General features: G+C 36.0%; 3 protein-coding genes across 3 annotated transcripts; 2 read left to right on the top strand and 1 right to left on the bottom strand.

Moving 5' to 3' along the window:
* Nucleotides 1-1,589: 1,589 nt before the first annotated feature.
* LOC133881941 (ribonucleoside-diphosphate reductase small chain A) lies at nucleotides 1,590-6,752 on the bottom strand. The gene is made up of 9 exons (XM_062321023.1): nucleotides 6,456-6,752; nucleotides 4,906-5,066; nucleotides 4,165-4,213; nucleotides 3,950-4,076; nucleotides 3,349-3,414; nucleotides 3,124-3,240; nucleotides 2,882-3,044; nucleotides 2,707-2,777; nucleotides 1,590-1,969 (listed from the first exon to the last, which is right to left on the bottom strand). Exons 1-9 carry the CDS (start codon nucleotides 6,643-6,645, stop codon nucleotides 1,855-1,857), a joined length of 1,059 nt encoding a protein of 352 aa, XP_062177007.1. The 5' UTR covers nucleotides 6,646-6,752; the 3' UTR covers nucleotides 1,590-1,854.
* A 2,156-nt stretch (nucleotides 6,753-8,908) lies between these two features.
* On the top strand, nucleotides 8,909-11,196 carry LOC133858933 (endo-1,3;1,4-beta-D-glucanase-like). Its single transcript, XM_062294380.1, has 7 exons — nucleotides 8,909-9,109; nucleotides 9,212-9,233; nucleotides 9,996-10,125; nucleotides 10,331-10,421; nucleotides 10,552-10,644; nucleotides 10,728-10,828; nucleotides 10,964-11,196. The coding sequence occupies exons 1-7, from the start codon at nucleotides 8,962-8,964 to the stop codon at nucleotides 11,102-11,104; spliced, it is 726 nt and encodes a 241-aa protein (XP_062150364.1). The 5' UTR covers nucleotides 8,909-8,961; the 3' UTR covers nucleotides 11,105-11,196.
* A 2,869-nt stretch (nucleotides 11,197-14,065) lies between these two features.
* Nucleotides 14,066-16,328, top strand: LOC133858931 (endo-1,3;1,4-beta-D-glucanase-like). The gene is made up of 7 exons (XM_062294379.1): nucleotides 14,066-14,303; nucleotides 14,408-14,429; nucleotides 14,700-14,829; nucleotides 15,070-15,160; nucleotides 15,254-15,346; nucleotides 15,408-15,508; nucleotides 15,644-16,328. Exons 1-7 carry the CDS (start codon nucleotides 14,156-14,158, stop codon nucleotides 15,782-15,784), a joined length of 726 nt encoding a protein of 241 aa, XP_062150363.1. The 5' UTR covers nucleotides 14,066-14,155; the 3' UTR covers nucleotides 15,785-16,328.
* The last annotated feature ends 10 nt before the right edge of the window (nucleotides 16,329-16,338 follow it).

The raw sequence follows: 16,338 nt of genomic DNA, 5'->3' as shown, positions 1-16,338 counted from the left end.
TTGCTCCGTTCTCTCTCCTATGAAGAAAAACACATTGTTCTCCTTAATATTGCTGGTTGCGGGGATCCCCTTTTTCCCATCTCGTCCTCCTTCCCCCTCCCTTTCTCGCCTCTTTTGAGGCTAAAAAAGCCTCTGTAGAGGTCCTATCCATCGCCCCAGGTGATTTATCCCAGTTCAACCTCTCCTTTGGCTTCTCCTCCACAAACCGTCTATTTGCAGCCTCCACACGTGCCGCCCACAGCCTCGGATCCACAGTCTCCTTGAGGTTCTTAGATTTTTTTTTTATTATTTTTTTTATTTGTTAAATTCAGATCTATTAACTTTAGGGAACTTCACCACCACACGCACTGCTCCACCGTGATCTGGGCTTTCTCCGCTCCACGCTACCACCAACTGCTCCCCCATCCGGCCTCCATGCGCTGGAACGTGCCAAACATGCACTTGCAAGTAGATCTTACTCGCGAGTACATGTCTCACACGTGGTGGCTTCCACCGCATTCCACAGCTGCCTTCAGCGTATCGCAAAGTCTTTGACAAACGTCGCTGGCGCGTGGTCTTCATGCGCCGGGGAGCGGCCGCCGGTATGCCAGCTTTCATATGGTTGTTCCTCTTATTTATTTTGCTTGTGTTTTTTCTAAGCTTTTTGCTTTGTCTATCCTCCCAGTGTTCTTCTCTATTTCTTCTATAACCGTTACCAAACATGTGTTTGGGTCCTTTGAATTTTTTACACACTTTTAGCTACCTTTACTAGTTGCTTGGGTTCTTTAAATCCGTGTCAAAAACCAATTAGCCCGTGTCATTTATTTGATGCATTGACACCACGTACTTGTTTTCTTATGAGTTTATTGTTGGATTGCCTAGCCCTAATTTATTGTAATTTCCTTTAATTTGTAATTTCTTTTCACTTATCTAACTATATACATGATAGCATATAGTAAATATATTGTCACTCTTGACCATAAAATAGTTTGAAAGGGTGTGAATCCTTGTCCACGTGGTAGGTTTTACCCACCCCCTTTACTTTGAAAACCAACCCCATTTCCCCCAATGGCAATAGCAGGTACTGAATAGAGAAACAGAAGACTTTTTGGAACCTATCATATGGATGCGTACTTTTCGTTTGTTTTTTTTTTTTTTTAGGTGGTTTGTTGATTAACTATCTCATATGGAAGCCAATAATGCAGAAAACGAAGGAAACCACAAATCCTAACCATCGTATGAATTCACAAGTAAAAAACAAGCCACTGCAACATCTCGGACATAAAGAGTTTGCATCTAGAAAGCAGAAAACAGAGCCCTCACTTCCCTCAGCAATGAAAACAGAGCATAAAATAATTGATTCAGGAAAGAAAGGCCCTGTTCCTAGAACATAAAGCTAGAATTCACAGTTAATCAGAAGAGTTGGTACGTTAAACAACAAGAGTTGGATTTGTCACACCTATAACAGACCTCTGAAAATGACCACACACATAAATAACCTCTATATCCCTATCCCTATCATTTTCTTTTTTAATATCATTGGGGAATTGACAAAGGCAAAAGAAGCAAGTACAACAAAATGTGGATACAAATATTCCAACTCTAAACAATTATAAAATTGAAACAACTTTTTGATTATGACAACCACTAAAGATCACAGAAAAGAAAAAGACACCCTGGTATATTGCCACATATGACAAACTTAAAAGACTTTATAATAAAAAAAAATTACCATTTCAAACTATGAATTGATGCCTTTGAATTACTTATAAAAGGGATAGATTACAGAGAAAATGTTACCATGAATAGTGACAAAATTTTGATGCCTTCTTCTGGCATCTCAATGATTCTTCAGGGAGTCGCAATGATTTATTACTAGAAGTCCTCATCCAGCTTAAAGACATAGTTTTTTCCATCATCTTGAAGGCTCGACATCACAGATGCCTTCTGATATTCACCCACCCTTCTCTCGAAGAAGTTTGTCTTTCCTCTGTCCAATCAAACAAAAAATATCTTAAAAAAAAATAAAGAAAACCAAACTGGAACCTAAGTACAGGCCATCATAATCAGTATGATTATACTTTACACCCAACTAGCCAACCATACACCAACCAGCCAACTGACAACTGTCGGTGTCGAGCGGTTCAGCAACCGTACACCAACTGGTCGGTTTGAGGGATGATTTCTGAAGGCTGATACCAGTCAATCTGCCTGTCAGAAATGGCTGGAAACAAAGCCAAGAGGTTCAGTACCCAGCCCTATCTGAGTGACTCATGTCCCATACTTCCCTCAATTCTGACCGCTCATTTTTCCCAACATTATTCTTTAAAACCACGTTTTTTGTAACATGGTTTGCTAATATAATTCAAGGACCAATATTTGATCAAATCCCCAGAGGTGCTTATAAGATTTAAACTTAGGATAATATGATGGAGCTTCTTATATTTTGTTACAATGCATGGTTTGGTGGAAACCCATAAATCAAATGGCTTTCAAGTATCGGGCAATAAAAGCCTTCTAAGAGGCACCCTCCAGGGTTATTGGAAACTTGTAAATGAAAAACACATCCTTCCGAGATGCTAAAAAACCTTTTGGCCATAATTTGGGTCAAAGACTCAATGCAAGATAATCTCCTGCAGATCTCAGTCAATCAGCAGAACTTTTAACCTTTGCTTGAGTTCAGAGAATAAAATCAGAACAACCTAACCCATGTTCATCAATACTCACTGCAAAGAAATAAACTCCATCCAATCAAAAGGATTTTCCACATTATACTTCCTCTGGTACCCTAATGCAACCTGGTGACAAAAAAAAATCAATATAAGATTATTTGACAAAAAATGCCAAACCCCATGCCCTGCGGAAGAATGGGAGAGAAACAAACAAATTAGAGGAAATGTACCAAAAGCCGGTCAGCAACAAACTTTATGTACTGGCTCATGAGTGTTGAATTCATGCCAATCAACGCACATGGGAGGGCCTCGCACACAAACTGCGTCTCAATTTCAACAGCTTCATGTAAAAGGTTATGAACTTTTTCCCAGTTTAATTGCTTCCTTAACAAACTGTAAGCAATAAAAATAAATGAATTTTTTCTGTCTTTTCCCATAGTACTTATTTTGCATATCATGAGAGAAATCAAACCTGTAAAGAAGGCAAGCGAAGTCACAATGGAGGCCCTCATCTCTAGAAATAAGCTCGTTTGAAAATGTCAAACCTGGCATCATTCCCCTCTTTTTAAGCCAGAATATGGCACAGAAGCTGAGAACCACAAAATAGAAAAATACACAAATATAAGTCTTGGAATGAATAAAGATTAACACAGAAAGACAATCGATCCTAAGATCGATAACCTCTTAGGAAGACAACCTTCCTGAGAAAAAGATTCCTTCAACACATGCAAAAGCAACAAGTCTCTCCGCAAACGAGGTGGAACTGCACAGGATGCACAATGAGAAATTGTTAAAAGCAAAAGCTACCCTGCACATGATGCACATTGAGAATGATTCCAAAAACTAAAGAACTTGTAGAATAAAACGCATCAAATACATAACCTATTATATTGGTGCTCGTTACATTTCCCTTTATGCCAATATATATATCACATTATTACCCCAACTATACAATCAATACTTCACTATTTGAGAATTGTATGCAGCAAAGCCCTCAAAAGGTTGATGATTCCATTATAGCAGGCATGTTTACATGGTTAAAAGAAAATACTGCATTGCGCAAAACTGACCCCCCCCCCCCCCCCCCCCCCCCCCCCCTTTCTTTGAGATGGAAGAGAAAAAACAGACAAAAACTTTACACATACCACTCACTCTGTCTAGATTTCATTTGGCAGTGGTCATTGATGGTTTGACGCCCTATTTACGTCAATTGATGGAACTTAATGAATGTAGGACTTCCTTTAATACAATCTCTAGATGTAAATGATATCAAAAGAAAATATCGAGAATGTATGTACCTACGGATCCAATTTAAAGCCCACTTAGCCTTCCTAGCCACACAAGGAATGTTTTCAATCGCATTGAACAATCTATGCTTCTCTTTCGGATCCTTGATATATGTCTCCAGAAGCAAGCTGTACATTTCTGACAATAGGCAGCAGAACACATTTAATCAGGTAGCATATACTAGGTTTTAGAAAGAAAACCACAGACATCACTTACAAAGCACTACCAGAATGAATATTCTCCATCGCAACTTGGAATCCATAGAACGCCCGAGCCTAAGAACGATAAAAAAACCCTTAATTTTAGATGTTGACAATGAGGAAGTAAAAGTTGATGCTGATGCACCCCTATGACTTGGCTTAGGCAATAAAGGGAAGGGTGTGATTGAGGTAGGTCTTCAATTCAAATCTGGAAGATATAAGGATAGTGTAATGAAATGCCGCACCCTCAACCACTAGAAAAATGGAAAGAGAAAAGGGAAAGGGACCGGGGGGGTACTAGAAGACAGGTTTTACTAAACATTATTTATGTCTAAAATACCAAAGGACCATCACAGAATCAAGCATTTAAAAGGCAGAGTTTTTCCGTAAGTTTCCAATATTGTGCAGAAAAAGAAAAGAAAAATAAGTACAAAGAGTACTCTGCCCTTTCACTTTCTTGAAGAAACCTATGACAATTAACCCCAAAAGTTATTCCTCAATTTACATAGCAAATCACCAATCCTATTTGTCCAATTTAACAAGCAACTATTCAAACTCTTCTAATAGGGTTTTTTTTTTTTTTTTTAATGCAAATATGGAAGCAGCATTGGATGCTATATGTTCCAATAATTAATGAACGGGATGAAGCATACAAAAAATGAATACTAAAGTAATATAAAATTATAAAATATTAATACCTAAGCACCTATACTTCACTTTTCTAAAAGATTTGAAAACCACTAAACCAGCATAATCAAGAAATTCACCTCTGGTACTTGAACATCATTTAGAAATCTTGCAGCCAAATTCTCCAATACAATCCCATCAGATGCTGCAAAAAATGCCAGTACATGGCCAATGAAAAATTTCTCAGAGTCGGACAGAGCTTCCCACTGCTTGACATCCTGGGATAGATCAACCTCTTCAGCTGTAAGCCCAGAGAAAAGATATTAGACATGCTGAGGAAAAGAGCTAAACAGTGTGCATAGCCTCTCCCAGTAAATAAAAATGAATCACAATGGCTTAACTCATGGCCTTACATGGACAGCTTAAATCCTAACCTTGGACAGAAGACCATCAGTTTAAATCCCCATGTGCTTTGAACACAGATGATACATTCTAGTACTATGCTTGGTACTTAATTCAAGCATAGTCAAAGTGGCTTGAAGATTGTTCAAAGCTTTTAAAATCAAATCCAATGATGTAACAATTCCCTGCCTGAGACATTGAGGAGTCCTCAGTCTGAACACAAACGTACGTACTTTGGTATTTCTGCAAGGTTTCTCACAAGCCAAATTGTTTAATAATGCTTGCACGGCATCATTATAAACAATTTAGATTCCTGATGTAATTCATGCAATACGAATTCACTCAACTTAATAAGGAGTGTGCTTATTAGGACGTGACATCTCCATATCAACAATGTCTTCATACAATGACTTGCATCAGTATATTGAACAGCGGTGGTAACTGAAGGTTCCCAAACTAATGCATGAACCTTTATATGCAATCACCCAAATATTAATTTCAATTACCGTTATTCTATCAAATATTAATTTTAATTTACTATATCCTATTTGGCCCGGAAGCGCCTTACGATTTTAATGATATCTCGATTACTTACAAGAAAATAAAAATAAAAAAAGGAGAAAGAAGTTATTCTATCAAAGAACCAACAAATTCACAAAACTCATGCAAAACCCAACATCTACCTCGAAAACACAGTAAATTGCTTGTATTTGTAGCACTGCATATTCCCAGTTGGTCATTTATCAACAGACAAAATTGTCATATGGGTATCAATTGAGATTTCAAAATTCATCTAAAGCAATGTTCTGGACCAACCAAATTCGATATAGTAAATTTAAACAAACAATTCCAAACTTCTTATATATATATATATACAAAAGACAAACATAAAACAGAAACAAATGAAGCAAAATCCAAACAAAGTGTAAATTAAAACCATAAAGCATATCCTGAAATCCGAATTCCAACTTTATTGTATTCAAATTCAAACATAACCAAAAAAAATAAAAATATAAGCCTTCTGAAAGCTACACATACTTCCATGAATTATAAGGCCAATCCAAAATGCATTCATATCACGCGCAGCCCATTAATCGACTTCAAACTATAGGTACCCGTGGCCATGAATTGCAAAGAGAAATTCAGAAAACAAAGTAAAACACACGTACGCAATTCCAAACACACAGAGATAGAAATGAAAAAAAAGACGAAAAAAAAAACAAAAAAACAGAGTATATGTAAAAGAAAACAAGAAGAGAGGGTTAAGAAAGAAAGAAAGAGAAAGTACCGGTCCAAAAACTGGCTTCGGCCTTCTTGTACATCTCCCAAAGCTGCTTGTACCTTATGGGGAACATACAAAACCTCTGGTTTTGCTCCTTTAATATTGGCTCTTCTTCTTCTTCTTCTTCCTCTGTTTCCTTCCTATCTTCTCTGCCATTGAGTATTAGTCTCTCTACCCCATTTTCCAAGGACCCCATTTCTGATTGTGCGCGTGTGTGCGTGAAGCTAATGCTGGTGCTGGGGTTATATAAACCCTACAAAAACCCAGAGAGCGACAAGAGAAAGCGACAGAGGGGGTTGAAAGATGAAATGGTGATAGCGAACTCTACACGTACAGCACCGTGAATTATTGGATATTTTTTTCTTTTTTTTTTCTTTGTTCTCTTTCGTGCACGTTGGCGTTGGAAAATGGAAATGCCGGGATTCCATCGTACGACGACGTGTTGGATTTCAATGCCAATCACTCAATCAGGTTGGTTTTGGACTACTTTATGGGCTTTGGAGTTTGGTTTGTGTAATATTTATATGGGCTTCTCTAAAACCCTTTTTTCTTTTTTCTTTTTTTAAGTCAAGATCATGCCATTTCAATTTAATCCTTAGATTTTCAGTTTCAATAATTGAGTCTTTTAAGTCTGTTTTTTTTTTCAAATAGGCAGTATATCAATTGAGGATCCAAATAATTAACAATATGTCAAGTTAAATCAACCAATTAATACCACATGATTCTTATTTGACACACCATACGTCAATCGTGATGTCCCTCTCCAATACGGGGCAACATCTTCAAATTTTTTCATGTGATTTGATTTAAGCATCTCGTATTCTTGTTTAACGAAGCCTTGGTTGTGTCATTAGTATTGAAAAAATCAAGGAGATGCACTTATCTCCTCAACTTTTTACTTAAATTATAATGTCATACAAAATTTAAAAAGTTGCAATTGACCCTCAAATTATTGACCAATTTCACCTAACCCCCTTCATTAAGTTTTTTGTTAAATCAAGCAAAACACGGGTTGTGCGTAATACACGAGACCCAAAATGACAATAATATCGCATACATTAGATTTTTTTTTTTTAGTCTAAAGACATATTAGTATTTGCATACATATTATTGGGACATAATGGACATTTTACATTATATGCAAGTCATATGGTATGTTTGTCATTTAAATTAATGGAAAATCTTAATGGTAGGACTATTACTTTTGGGGTCAATTGTAAATTTCAAAAATTGAGATATGTTACGATCATTCTTTTTGTACATTTATTTTGTAAATTTACAATTGAATTTGTAAATCAATAATAAATTTGTGAATATCTTGTATAAAAATATATATAAAAAAAAAAATATACAAGAGAATGTAACCAAGCATTTTTCTTAAAAATTTGAAGTGACATTGTGTAAGTTTAAAGGTAAGTATAGTATCCTCTAAAACAATAAAAATGAAAAAATCAAAATGATGTGGCGGTTTTGTCCACGTAGATCCTTCTTAAGAAATCCCCTCCATGGGATGTATCCTCCTCTTTAGTTCAGTTAAAATCATTTTATTTTATTATTGCTTTGCGATCAAAGAAAAAAAATGTATTGATTTTTCTAATAATAATATTAGGTTTTTTTTTTAATTTGAGAATTAATTGTAATTTTAAAAAATTTGGAGGATATTATAGTGAGTAATTCTGCATATACATTAAGTGTCTATCAAGTGTCCATAAAAAAAAAGGTGGCTTTTAGAATTACCAGTTGATCAAAATCATCATTTGATCAATCACATGCCAATAGTGATTTGAAAAGTCAACTGATTTTTTTATGGATACTTAATGTACATGTAGAATTACTCCATTACAATTTAAATGTAAGTGGAGATGAGTAATTATACACGTGCATTAAGTGTCCATAAAAAAATGAAGTGACTTTTAAAATTTTTATTAGCCGTGTAATTGATCAAATGGTTATTTTAAAACCCACCTCAAATTTTTTATGAACACTAAATATACATATAGAATTACTTAGGGGAGAGGATAATAAAACAAATATATATTTATATATATTCTCAAAATGATGTGGCGGTCTTGTCACTGTAGATCCTTCTTAAGAAGAGAAAGAGAAATAATCCCTACACTCATTTCTCACAACAACCCAACAACAAGCTGACGTGGCTTGTAATATTTTATTATTTTTTTACAAAAAGAAAAGAAAAAAAAACAAAAAAATAATAAAATATTACCAGCCACGTCAATTTGTTGTGAAACTGTTGTGAGAAATGAGTATAAACATCATTTCTCTTTCTCCCTAAGAAATCACCTCCGCGAGATGTAGCCACTTCACTTAAAAAAAAAAAAAAAAACAAAAGAAGAAAAGAGGAAAAAGTTAAAAGAGGGGGCTTTCCACGTGACGTAACTGATGACGTCGCTGAATTCATTTGGTCGACGTCTCTCTTCCTTCTATAAAACCTTTTGATTCCCTCCACTTCTTCCAAGTTCCACCGGATTCACTCTGACTCAGACTTTGTAAGATGTCGAGCTCTCAGTGCTTTGACAACCCGCCGAGCCTGAGCTCAACCTGCGGCGCAGGGACCGTCCAAGAGCTTGGAGGCCTTCAAACCTACGTCACTGGCCCTCCACACTCCAAGCTCGCCATCCTTCTTATCTCCGATGTTTTTGGTACCCGTCTTTCTTCTCTCTCTTCTTTTATTTATATCTATAGATTCCAAACACTTGTTTTTGGCTAGTCTTATATTTTGTTCCTTATATGATGTTTTTCAGGGTATGAAGCACCGAATTTAAGGTACCATAATCTTTGCTTTTTACATTAGATCAAGTATTGTACTTGCTGAATCACTCAAAATGTAGAGTTAAATTGGACTGTTCTTCAAGGACTGGAGATTTGTGACAATGGAAAATTAAGACACATAGGATAGACTTTGAAAGGACCAGCCAGCTTAGGTGGTAGGTTCTCTTTGGTGTTGTTTTAGAGATTAATCTTGCCTTCTCCAGGATTAGGAAATAGAGAAACCTTTCGTTTTAATTTTCACATAACTAGTACACAGATTATTAACTTCATATGAATTTCATTACCCAACAATTTGGTTTTTCTGATCGAGAAAGTCATGATGATATCAAGAAAAGCAAATACATGATGAGCTCATATACTTTCAGACTCTGATTTCCAAGAAGAATAAGAAAAGTGAAATTGCAAATATGGAGTAATTGACCAGTTGATGACTCGCTTTAATGCTACTCTTAGAGCTATTTGCGTTCTAAATCACTTCCTCATTCACCAGCCCAAAATTCATGTTCAATATAATGCTAGATAGACATTCATGCATTCAATTATATGTTATTCGTAATTCTATGAAATTAATATGAGTAATGCTATTTAGCTGACGTGGTAGTAAAAATTAGCCATTAATTTTTTTATTTTTTTTATCAAGTGCTTATCCAATAATGACTAATTTTTACTGCCACTTTATCACATTGTATGACAGTCATATAATAGTTTACTAAATAACATTACTCAATTAATATTATGCATTGTCTCATTGTGAAGGAAACTTGCGGACAAAGTTGCAGCAGCAGGATTTTTGGTTGTAGTTCCTGATTTTTTCTTTGGCGACCCCATTATTAAGCTTGATGACCCTCACTTTGATACCGATACATGGTTCAAAGCTCACAACACGGTTAGTTTCTTTCTTCTCAGTAGCAATCTTTGGGAGTGGCATGAAAAATTGAGTTTGCCTCTCATGTCCAAATTGATGTACTATTGTACATGTATGCATGTTCTGTTTGGGACTGAAGTTGAAATAGAATGATTCATTATCTGTTGGATACGACTTAAACCTTCCCGATTGCTTTGAGCTTAATTCGAATATTTTTTCCTTCTAGGATAAAGGACGTGAAGATGCCAAAGCTGTGATTGCGGCTCTGAAGAGTAGAGGTGTTTCTGCCATAGGGGCTGCAGGTTTTTGCTGGGGAGGTAAGTGATTTGCTTTCAATTTTGACTTCAACAAGGAAAACTAATGCTTGATTTCTTTCAAAAAGGCTTTTGCGTAGTGACCCCAGAGTGTTTCTGATTCTAAGATCCAGCTTTTCTGCATATGTCTCAGGGATGGTAGTAGTGAAATTAGCAAGTTCAACTGACATGATTCAGGCTGCAGTTGTGTTGCATCCTGGTCCGATCACAGAAGATGAAATCGATGGCAAGTCTCCCACTCCTCAAGCTCATGCTCAATATGTATTACTGATGGCATGTTGTCTCAGATGTTAAGGTTCATTGTTTCAGATGTTAAGGTTCCTATTGCTATATTGGGAGCTGAAAGTGACCATATTTTCCCAGCGGAACAGTTGAAAAAGTATGGAGAGAAGTTGTCTGTAAAATCTGAGGTAAATCCTCATAAAAGTTCATTCTTTGATTCTCTCGTCGCGATTAATTCTTAGATGATTTTCATTTTCTTCTTTTCGTGTCAAAAGTAACAACAAATGAGTTTCATTTTGTTGACATTTATATATATGTTTCAGTTGGATAGCTTTGTGAAAATATTTCCTGGCGTGGCTCATGGATGGACAGTGAGGTACAATGTTGAGGATGAATCAGCTGTCAAGAGTGCTGAAGAGGCCCATCTGGACACGTTAAATTGGTTTACCAAATATGTCAAGTAGTGAAAAATTTCTTCCTCATGAGGTCAGGAAGGCGATGTAACTCTATTGTATTAATTGCATGTATGCAGAAAACAGCCTCCTTGTTCCACAAATTTGGTGATTATCACATATATATATATATATATATATATATATATATATATATATATATATATATATATATATATGCATAATAATGGCTGAATATTTGACTTCTGATATTATTACTACAACTACAAGAAAATAAAAATTAACTGACAAAACTTGACACTGTCGATCAAACTGTTCCAGCCGCATTGCCTGATGACCACAATGGATTTGTGCTGTTATCCCCGGCCATATCACCGCATATTTCTATTACATAATCATATATGGACGACTGCTCTTATAATAGGGAAACAATAATCTCTTCTGCTGGAAAATTTGGGTCAAGAAATTACCAACAGAATGGGCATTGGAGTTTGGGTTTTTGTTTTTTTTGCTGGAACATTAATTAGGGTTTGGTTTGAGTAATATTTTTATGGGCTGAAACTAGCTAGCAGACTTCTCTAAAAACCCTTTACCTTATAAAAAAAATAAAAAATAAAAAATGTTTTCATGCTATTTCAGTTTAATTCTTAAATTTTCAGTTTCAAACAACTAAGCCTTCAAGTCTATTTCTGGTTTTTGGTTTTAAATAGGTTACTGTATCAGTTACAATCTAATCAATATTAACAGTATATCACGATGGACCAATCAAGTAATACCACGTGATTTTTGTTTGATATATCATGTACCAACTATATGCGCTCACTTTAAATTATAAATATTCTTTAAATAAAAAATGTAAAAATAATTTTTCTTTTATTTTTTAAAAAAAGAGAAGTGGCAGGCATCTATGATCAGCCACCACTAACTCATGAAGGACTGCCCCTGAACAAATGAGCAGTGACAACCCTTTCCTCAACAAATGTCTTCCTCAGCAAGTCGTGGTTTTTTATGAGAAGGAGACCGACGGATTCATAGAAATAGGTTAAAAATGCGGGCGAATAATTTTCTATATACACCTACCCGCTATCCGTGTATGTGGATGTTGATGCGGTTATTAAAACCCATTATCCGCATATGTAGATATGGTTAATAACAGAACCTACATTCTCTTTATATATTATATATATTTAATTAAATTCATTAAAATGAAGTCGTATTGAATTTGATAAGTGTAGAATCTTTAGGTTATGTTAGGTTTTTCACTATTATCTCAAAGTCATACCTCACTACATTTATTTATTTATTTTATTTTTCTTTTTTTTTTTTTTTCTTTGGGTTATCCAAATCCAGATTTCTTTATAAGAAAATGACCCTCTATGGTTGATAATCATGAATTGTGTAATAAGTTAAATCTCAATTTATTTAAGCTTATATATAGTAATAACCATATTATTTAATATTGATATAGATTTAGAAAATAATCAAAAATGGCCATTACCTCGTATGCCGATAGTAATCGCATTATACAGATATGGATGCAAATGCCTAAAAGTAATAACCACATTTTGCGGATGAGAATATTGCTCATAACCGCATCTGCATTCACATTTTCACCCCTACATGGAAGGGGAGATCCACAACACGGCCAAAGACTTTTATTTCTTAAAAAAATTTAGGGGTCATGTGGTACGTTTTGTCGTCCAAATTAATAGAAAACTCTTATGACGAGACTAATAATTTGAGGTTTTATTGAAAAGTATTGTTAAAAATATCAAATTTGTAATTTTAAAAGTCACATTATTTTTTAAGAGATAAAAAAAAAAAAAAAAAAAAAAAACTTTTAGAATTATTATTTATTGTAACTTATAAAAGTTTAAGAGAACATTGCAATTTATGTGCAATTTTAATGCGTAAGTATAGTTTTCGCTAAAAATAAAAAGAAAGGAAAATTTATTGAAAATGGCGTGGTGGTTTTGTCACCGTTGAATCGTAGATTATTCTTAAGAGATCACCTCCATGAGATGTGGAATCTTCGGGGGGAAAATGTTCAAAATACTCATGGTACACAACAATTATACTATCATAAGGGACAATGGAGTGGGTGGAGCCTATTTTATTGTGCCTTATGGTAGTTGTGCACCATGAGTGAATGTATCATTCCCCAATCGTCGGTTCACTTTTCAAACGGAAAATGATGGATTTACAACACCACCACAACAATTACACAACCCCTCACATGGGGTGGAGCCCAGTGTCTCATGGTACACAACAATTATACTATCATAAGGTACAATGGAGTGGGTGGAGCCCATTTTATTGTGCCTTATGGTAGTTGTGCACCATGAGTGAATGTATCATTCCTCAATCGTCGGTTCACTTTTCAAACGGAAAATGATGGATTTACAACACCACCACAACAATTACACAACAACCCCTCACATGGGGTGGAACCCAGTGTCTCATGGTACACAACAATTATACTATCATAAGGGACAATGGAGTGGGTGGAGCCTATTTTATTGTGCCTTATGGTAGTTGTGCACCATGAGTGAATGTATCATTCCCCAATTGTCGGTTCACTTTTCAAACGAAAAATGATGGATTTACAACACCACCACAACAATTACACAACAACTCCTCACATGGGGTGGAGCCCAGTGTCTCATGGTACACAACAATTATACTATCATAAGGTACAATGGAGTGGGTGGATCCCATTTTATTGTGCCTTATGGTAGTTGTGCACCATGAGTGAATGTATCATTCCCCAATCGTCGGTTCACTTTTCAAACGGAAAATGATAGATTTACAACACCACCACAACAATTACACAACAACCCCTCACATGGGGTGGAGCCCAGTGTGTGGGACTCACTCCCATGTGAGAGGCTGTTGTACGATTGTTGTACCGGTAAAATGTAGGAATCAAACCTCCTTTTCAAACAGGGTTTCCATGTGACGTAACTGGTGACGTCGCTAAATTCAACCTTTTTATATGGTCTCTCTGGCTCTCTTGGCTCTCGATCTTCTCTGTAAAACCTTTTGATTCCCTCCACGTCTCCTCCCAAGTTCTACCCGGCCGATTCACTCACCTTTTCTAAGATGTCGAGCTCTCAGTGCTTTGAAAACCCACCGAGCCTCAGCTCAACCTGCGGCGCAGGGGCCGTCCAAGAGCTCGGAGGCCTTCAAACCTACGTCACTGGCCCTCCACACTCCAAGCTCGCCATCCTTCTTATTTCCGATGTTTTTGGTACCCATCTTTCTTCTTTCTCTTCTTTTATTTATATCTATAGATTCCAAACACTTTCTTTTGGTTAGGCTTATATTTTGTTCCTTATATGATTGTTTTTGCAGGGTATGAAGCACCGAATTTAAGGTACCATAATCTTTGCTTTTTACATCAGATGAAGTATTGTAACTTGCTGAATCACTCAAAATGTAGAGTTAAATTGGACTGTTCTTCAAGGACTGGAGATTTGTGATAAAATATGAATAATGCTACTCTTAGAGCTATTTGTGTTCTAAATCACTTCCTCATTCGCCAGCCCAAAATTCATGTTCAAGATAATACCAGACATTCATGTATTAAATTATATGTTATTCCTAATTCTATGAAATTAATATTATGCATTGTCTCATTGTGAAGGAAACTTGCGGACAAAGTTGCAGCCGCCGGATTTTTGGTGGTAGTTCCTGATTTTTTCTTTGGCGACCCCATTATTAAGTTAGATGATCCTCACTTTGATCGAGATTCATGGAAAAAAGCTCACAACACGGTTAGTTTCTTGCTTCTCAGTAGCAATCTTTGGGAGTGGCATGAAAAATTGAGCAAGAACCAAAAAGAAAAGCCAGGGAACGTATCAGTTTGCCTTTCGTGTCCAAATTGATGTACTATTGTACATGCATTCATGTTTTGTTTGTGACCGAAGTTGAAATAGAATGATTCATTATCTGTTGGATGCGACTTAAACCATCTTGACTGCTTTGAGCTTAATTCAAATATTCTTTCCTTCTAGGATAAAGGATGTGAAGATGCCAAACTTGTGATTGCGGCTCTGAAGAGTAAAGGTGTTTCTGCCATAGGGGCTGCAGGTTTTTGCTGGGGAGGTAAGTGATTTGCTTTCAATTTTGACTGGTTTTTGCATAGTGACCCCAGAGTGTTTCGGATTCTAAGATCTAGCTTTTCTGCATATGTCCCAGGGGTGGTAGTAGTGAAATTAGCAAGTTCAACTGACATGATTCAGGCTGCAGTTGTGTTGCATCCTGGTCGGATCACAGAAGAGGAAATCGATGGTAAGTCTCCCAGTACTCCTCAAGCTCTAGTAGTTGTGTTACTGATGGCATGTTGTGTCAGATGTTAAGGTTCCTATTGCTATATTGGGAGCTGAGATTGACCATGCTTCCCCACCGGAACAGTTGAAAAAGTTTGGAGATAAGTTGTCTGTAAAATCTGAGGTAAATCCTCATAAAAGTTCATTCTTTGATTCTCTCATAACGATTAATTCTTAGATGATTTTCATTTTCTGCTTTTCATGTCAAAAGTAACAACAAATGAGTTGCATTTTGTTGACATTTATATATATGTTTCAGTTGGATAGCTTTGTGAAAATATTTCCTGGCGTGGCTCATGGATGGGCAGTGAGGTACAATGTTGAGGATGAATCGGCTGTGAAGAGTGCTGAAGAGGCCCATCTGGACACGTTAAATTGGTTTACCAAATATGTCAAGTAGTGAAAAATTGCTTGAAACTAGAAGACAGCTATGAGGTTGTTACTTACCAAACATGGGAGTGATGGATGAGAAGAAGAGTCCCACCAGCAATTAACAAGTAGCCGTGATAGGAGTTATTATAAGAGTTTATCTATTAGATCGAGTTTGTTAGTAGAGAATAAAGGATATTGTGTATCCTTAAGTGTTAGTATATTATTAGGAGTCAGTAAGAGTTATCAATTTACCCTTGTTATAGGTATTTTTGTAGTCATCATCAATTATGTTTATCCTTTGGTATTGTAAGGCCATATATAGCATGTTGCTTGATTAATAAAGTAATAAGAGAAGTTAATTATTAACTCTAGTAGTTGTTTTAGGAGGTATAAGGTTCCTCGAACTATCTTAGTTTATCTGATACGTGTTTAAGAAATTAGGCACGTAATAGAGGTCTGGATTCAGGAACACGATTATAGGGCGATGTAACTCTAGTGTATTGTATGCAGAAAACAGCCTCCTTGTTCCATAAATTTGGTGATTATCACATAAATGCATAATCATGGCTGAATATTTGACTT

The sequence above is a fragment of the Alnus glutinosa genome, chromosome 1 (assembly GCF_958979055.1).
Source record: "Alnus glutinosa chromosome 1, dhAlnGlut1.1, whole genome shotgun sequence".
Classification (NCBI taxonomy): Eukaryota; Viridiplantae; Streptophyta; class Magnoliopsida; order Fagales; family Betulaceae; genus Alnus; species Alnus glutinosa.
This window is presented reverse-complemented; position numbering and strand designations above follow the sequence as displayed.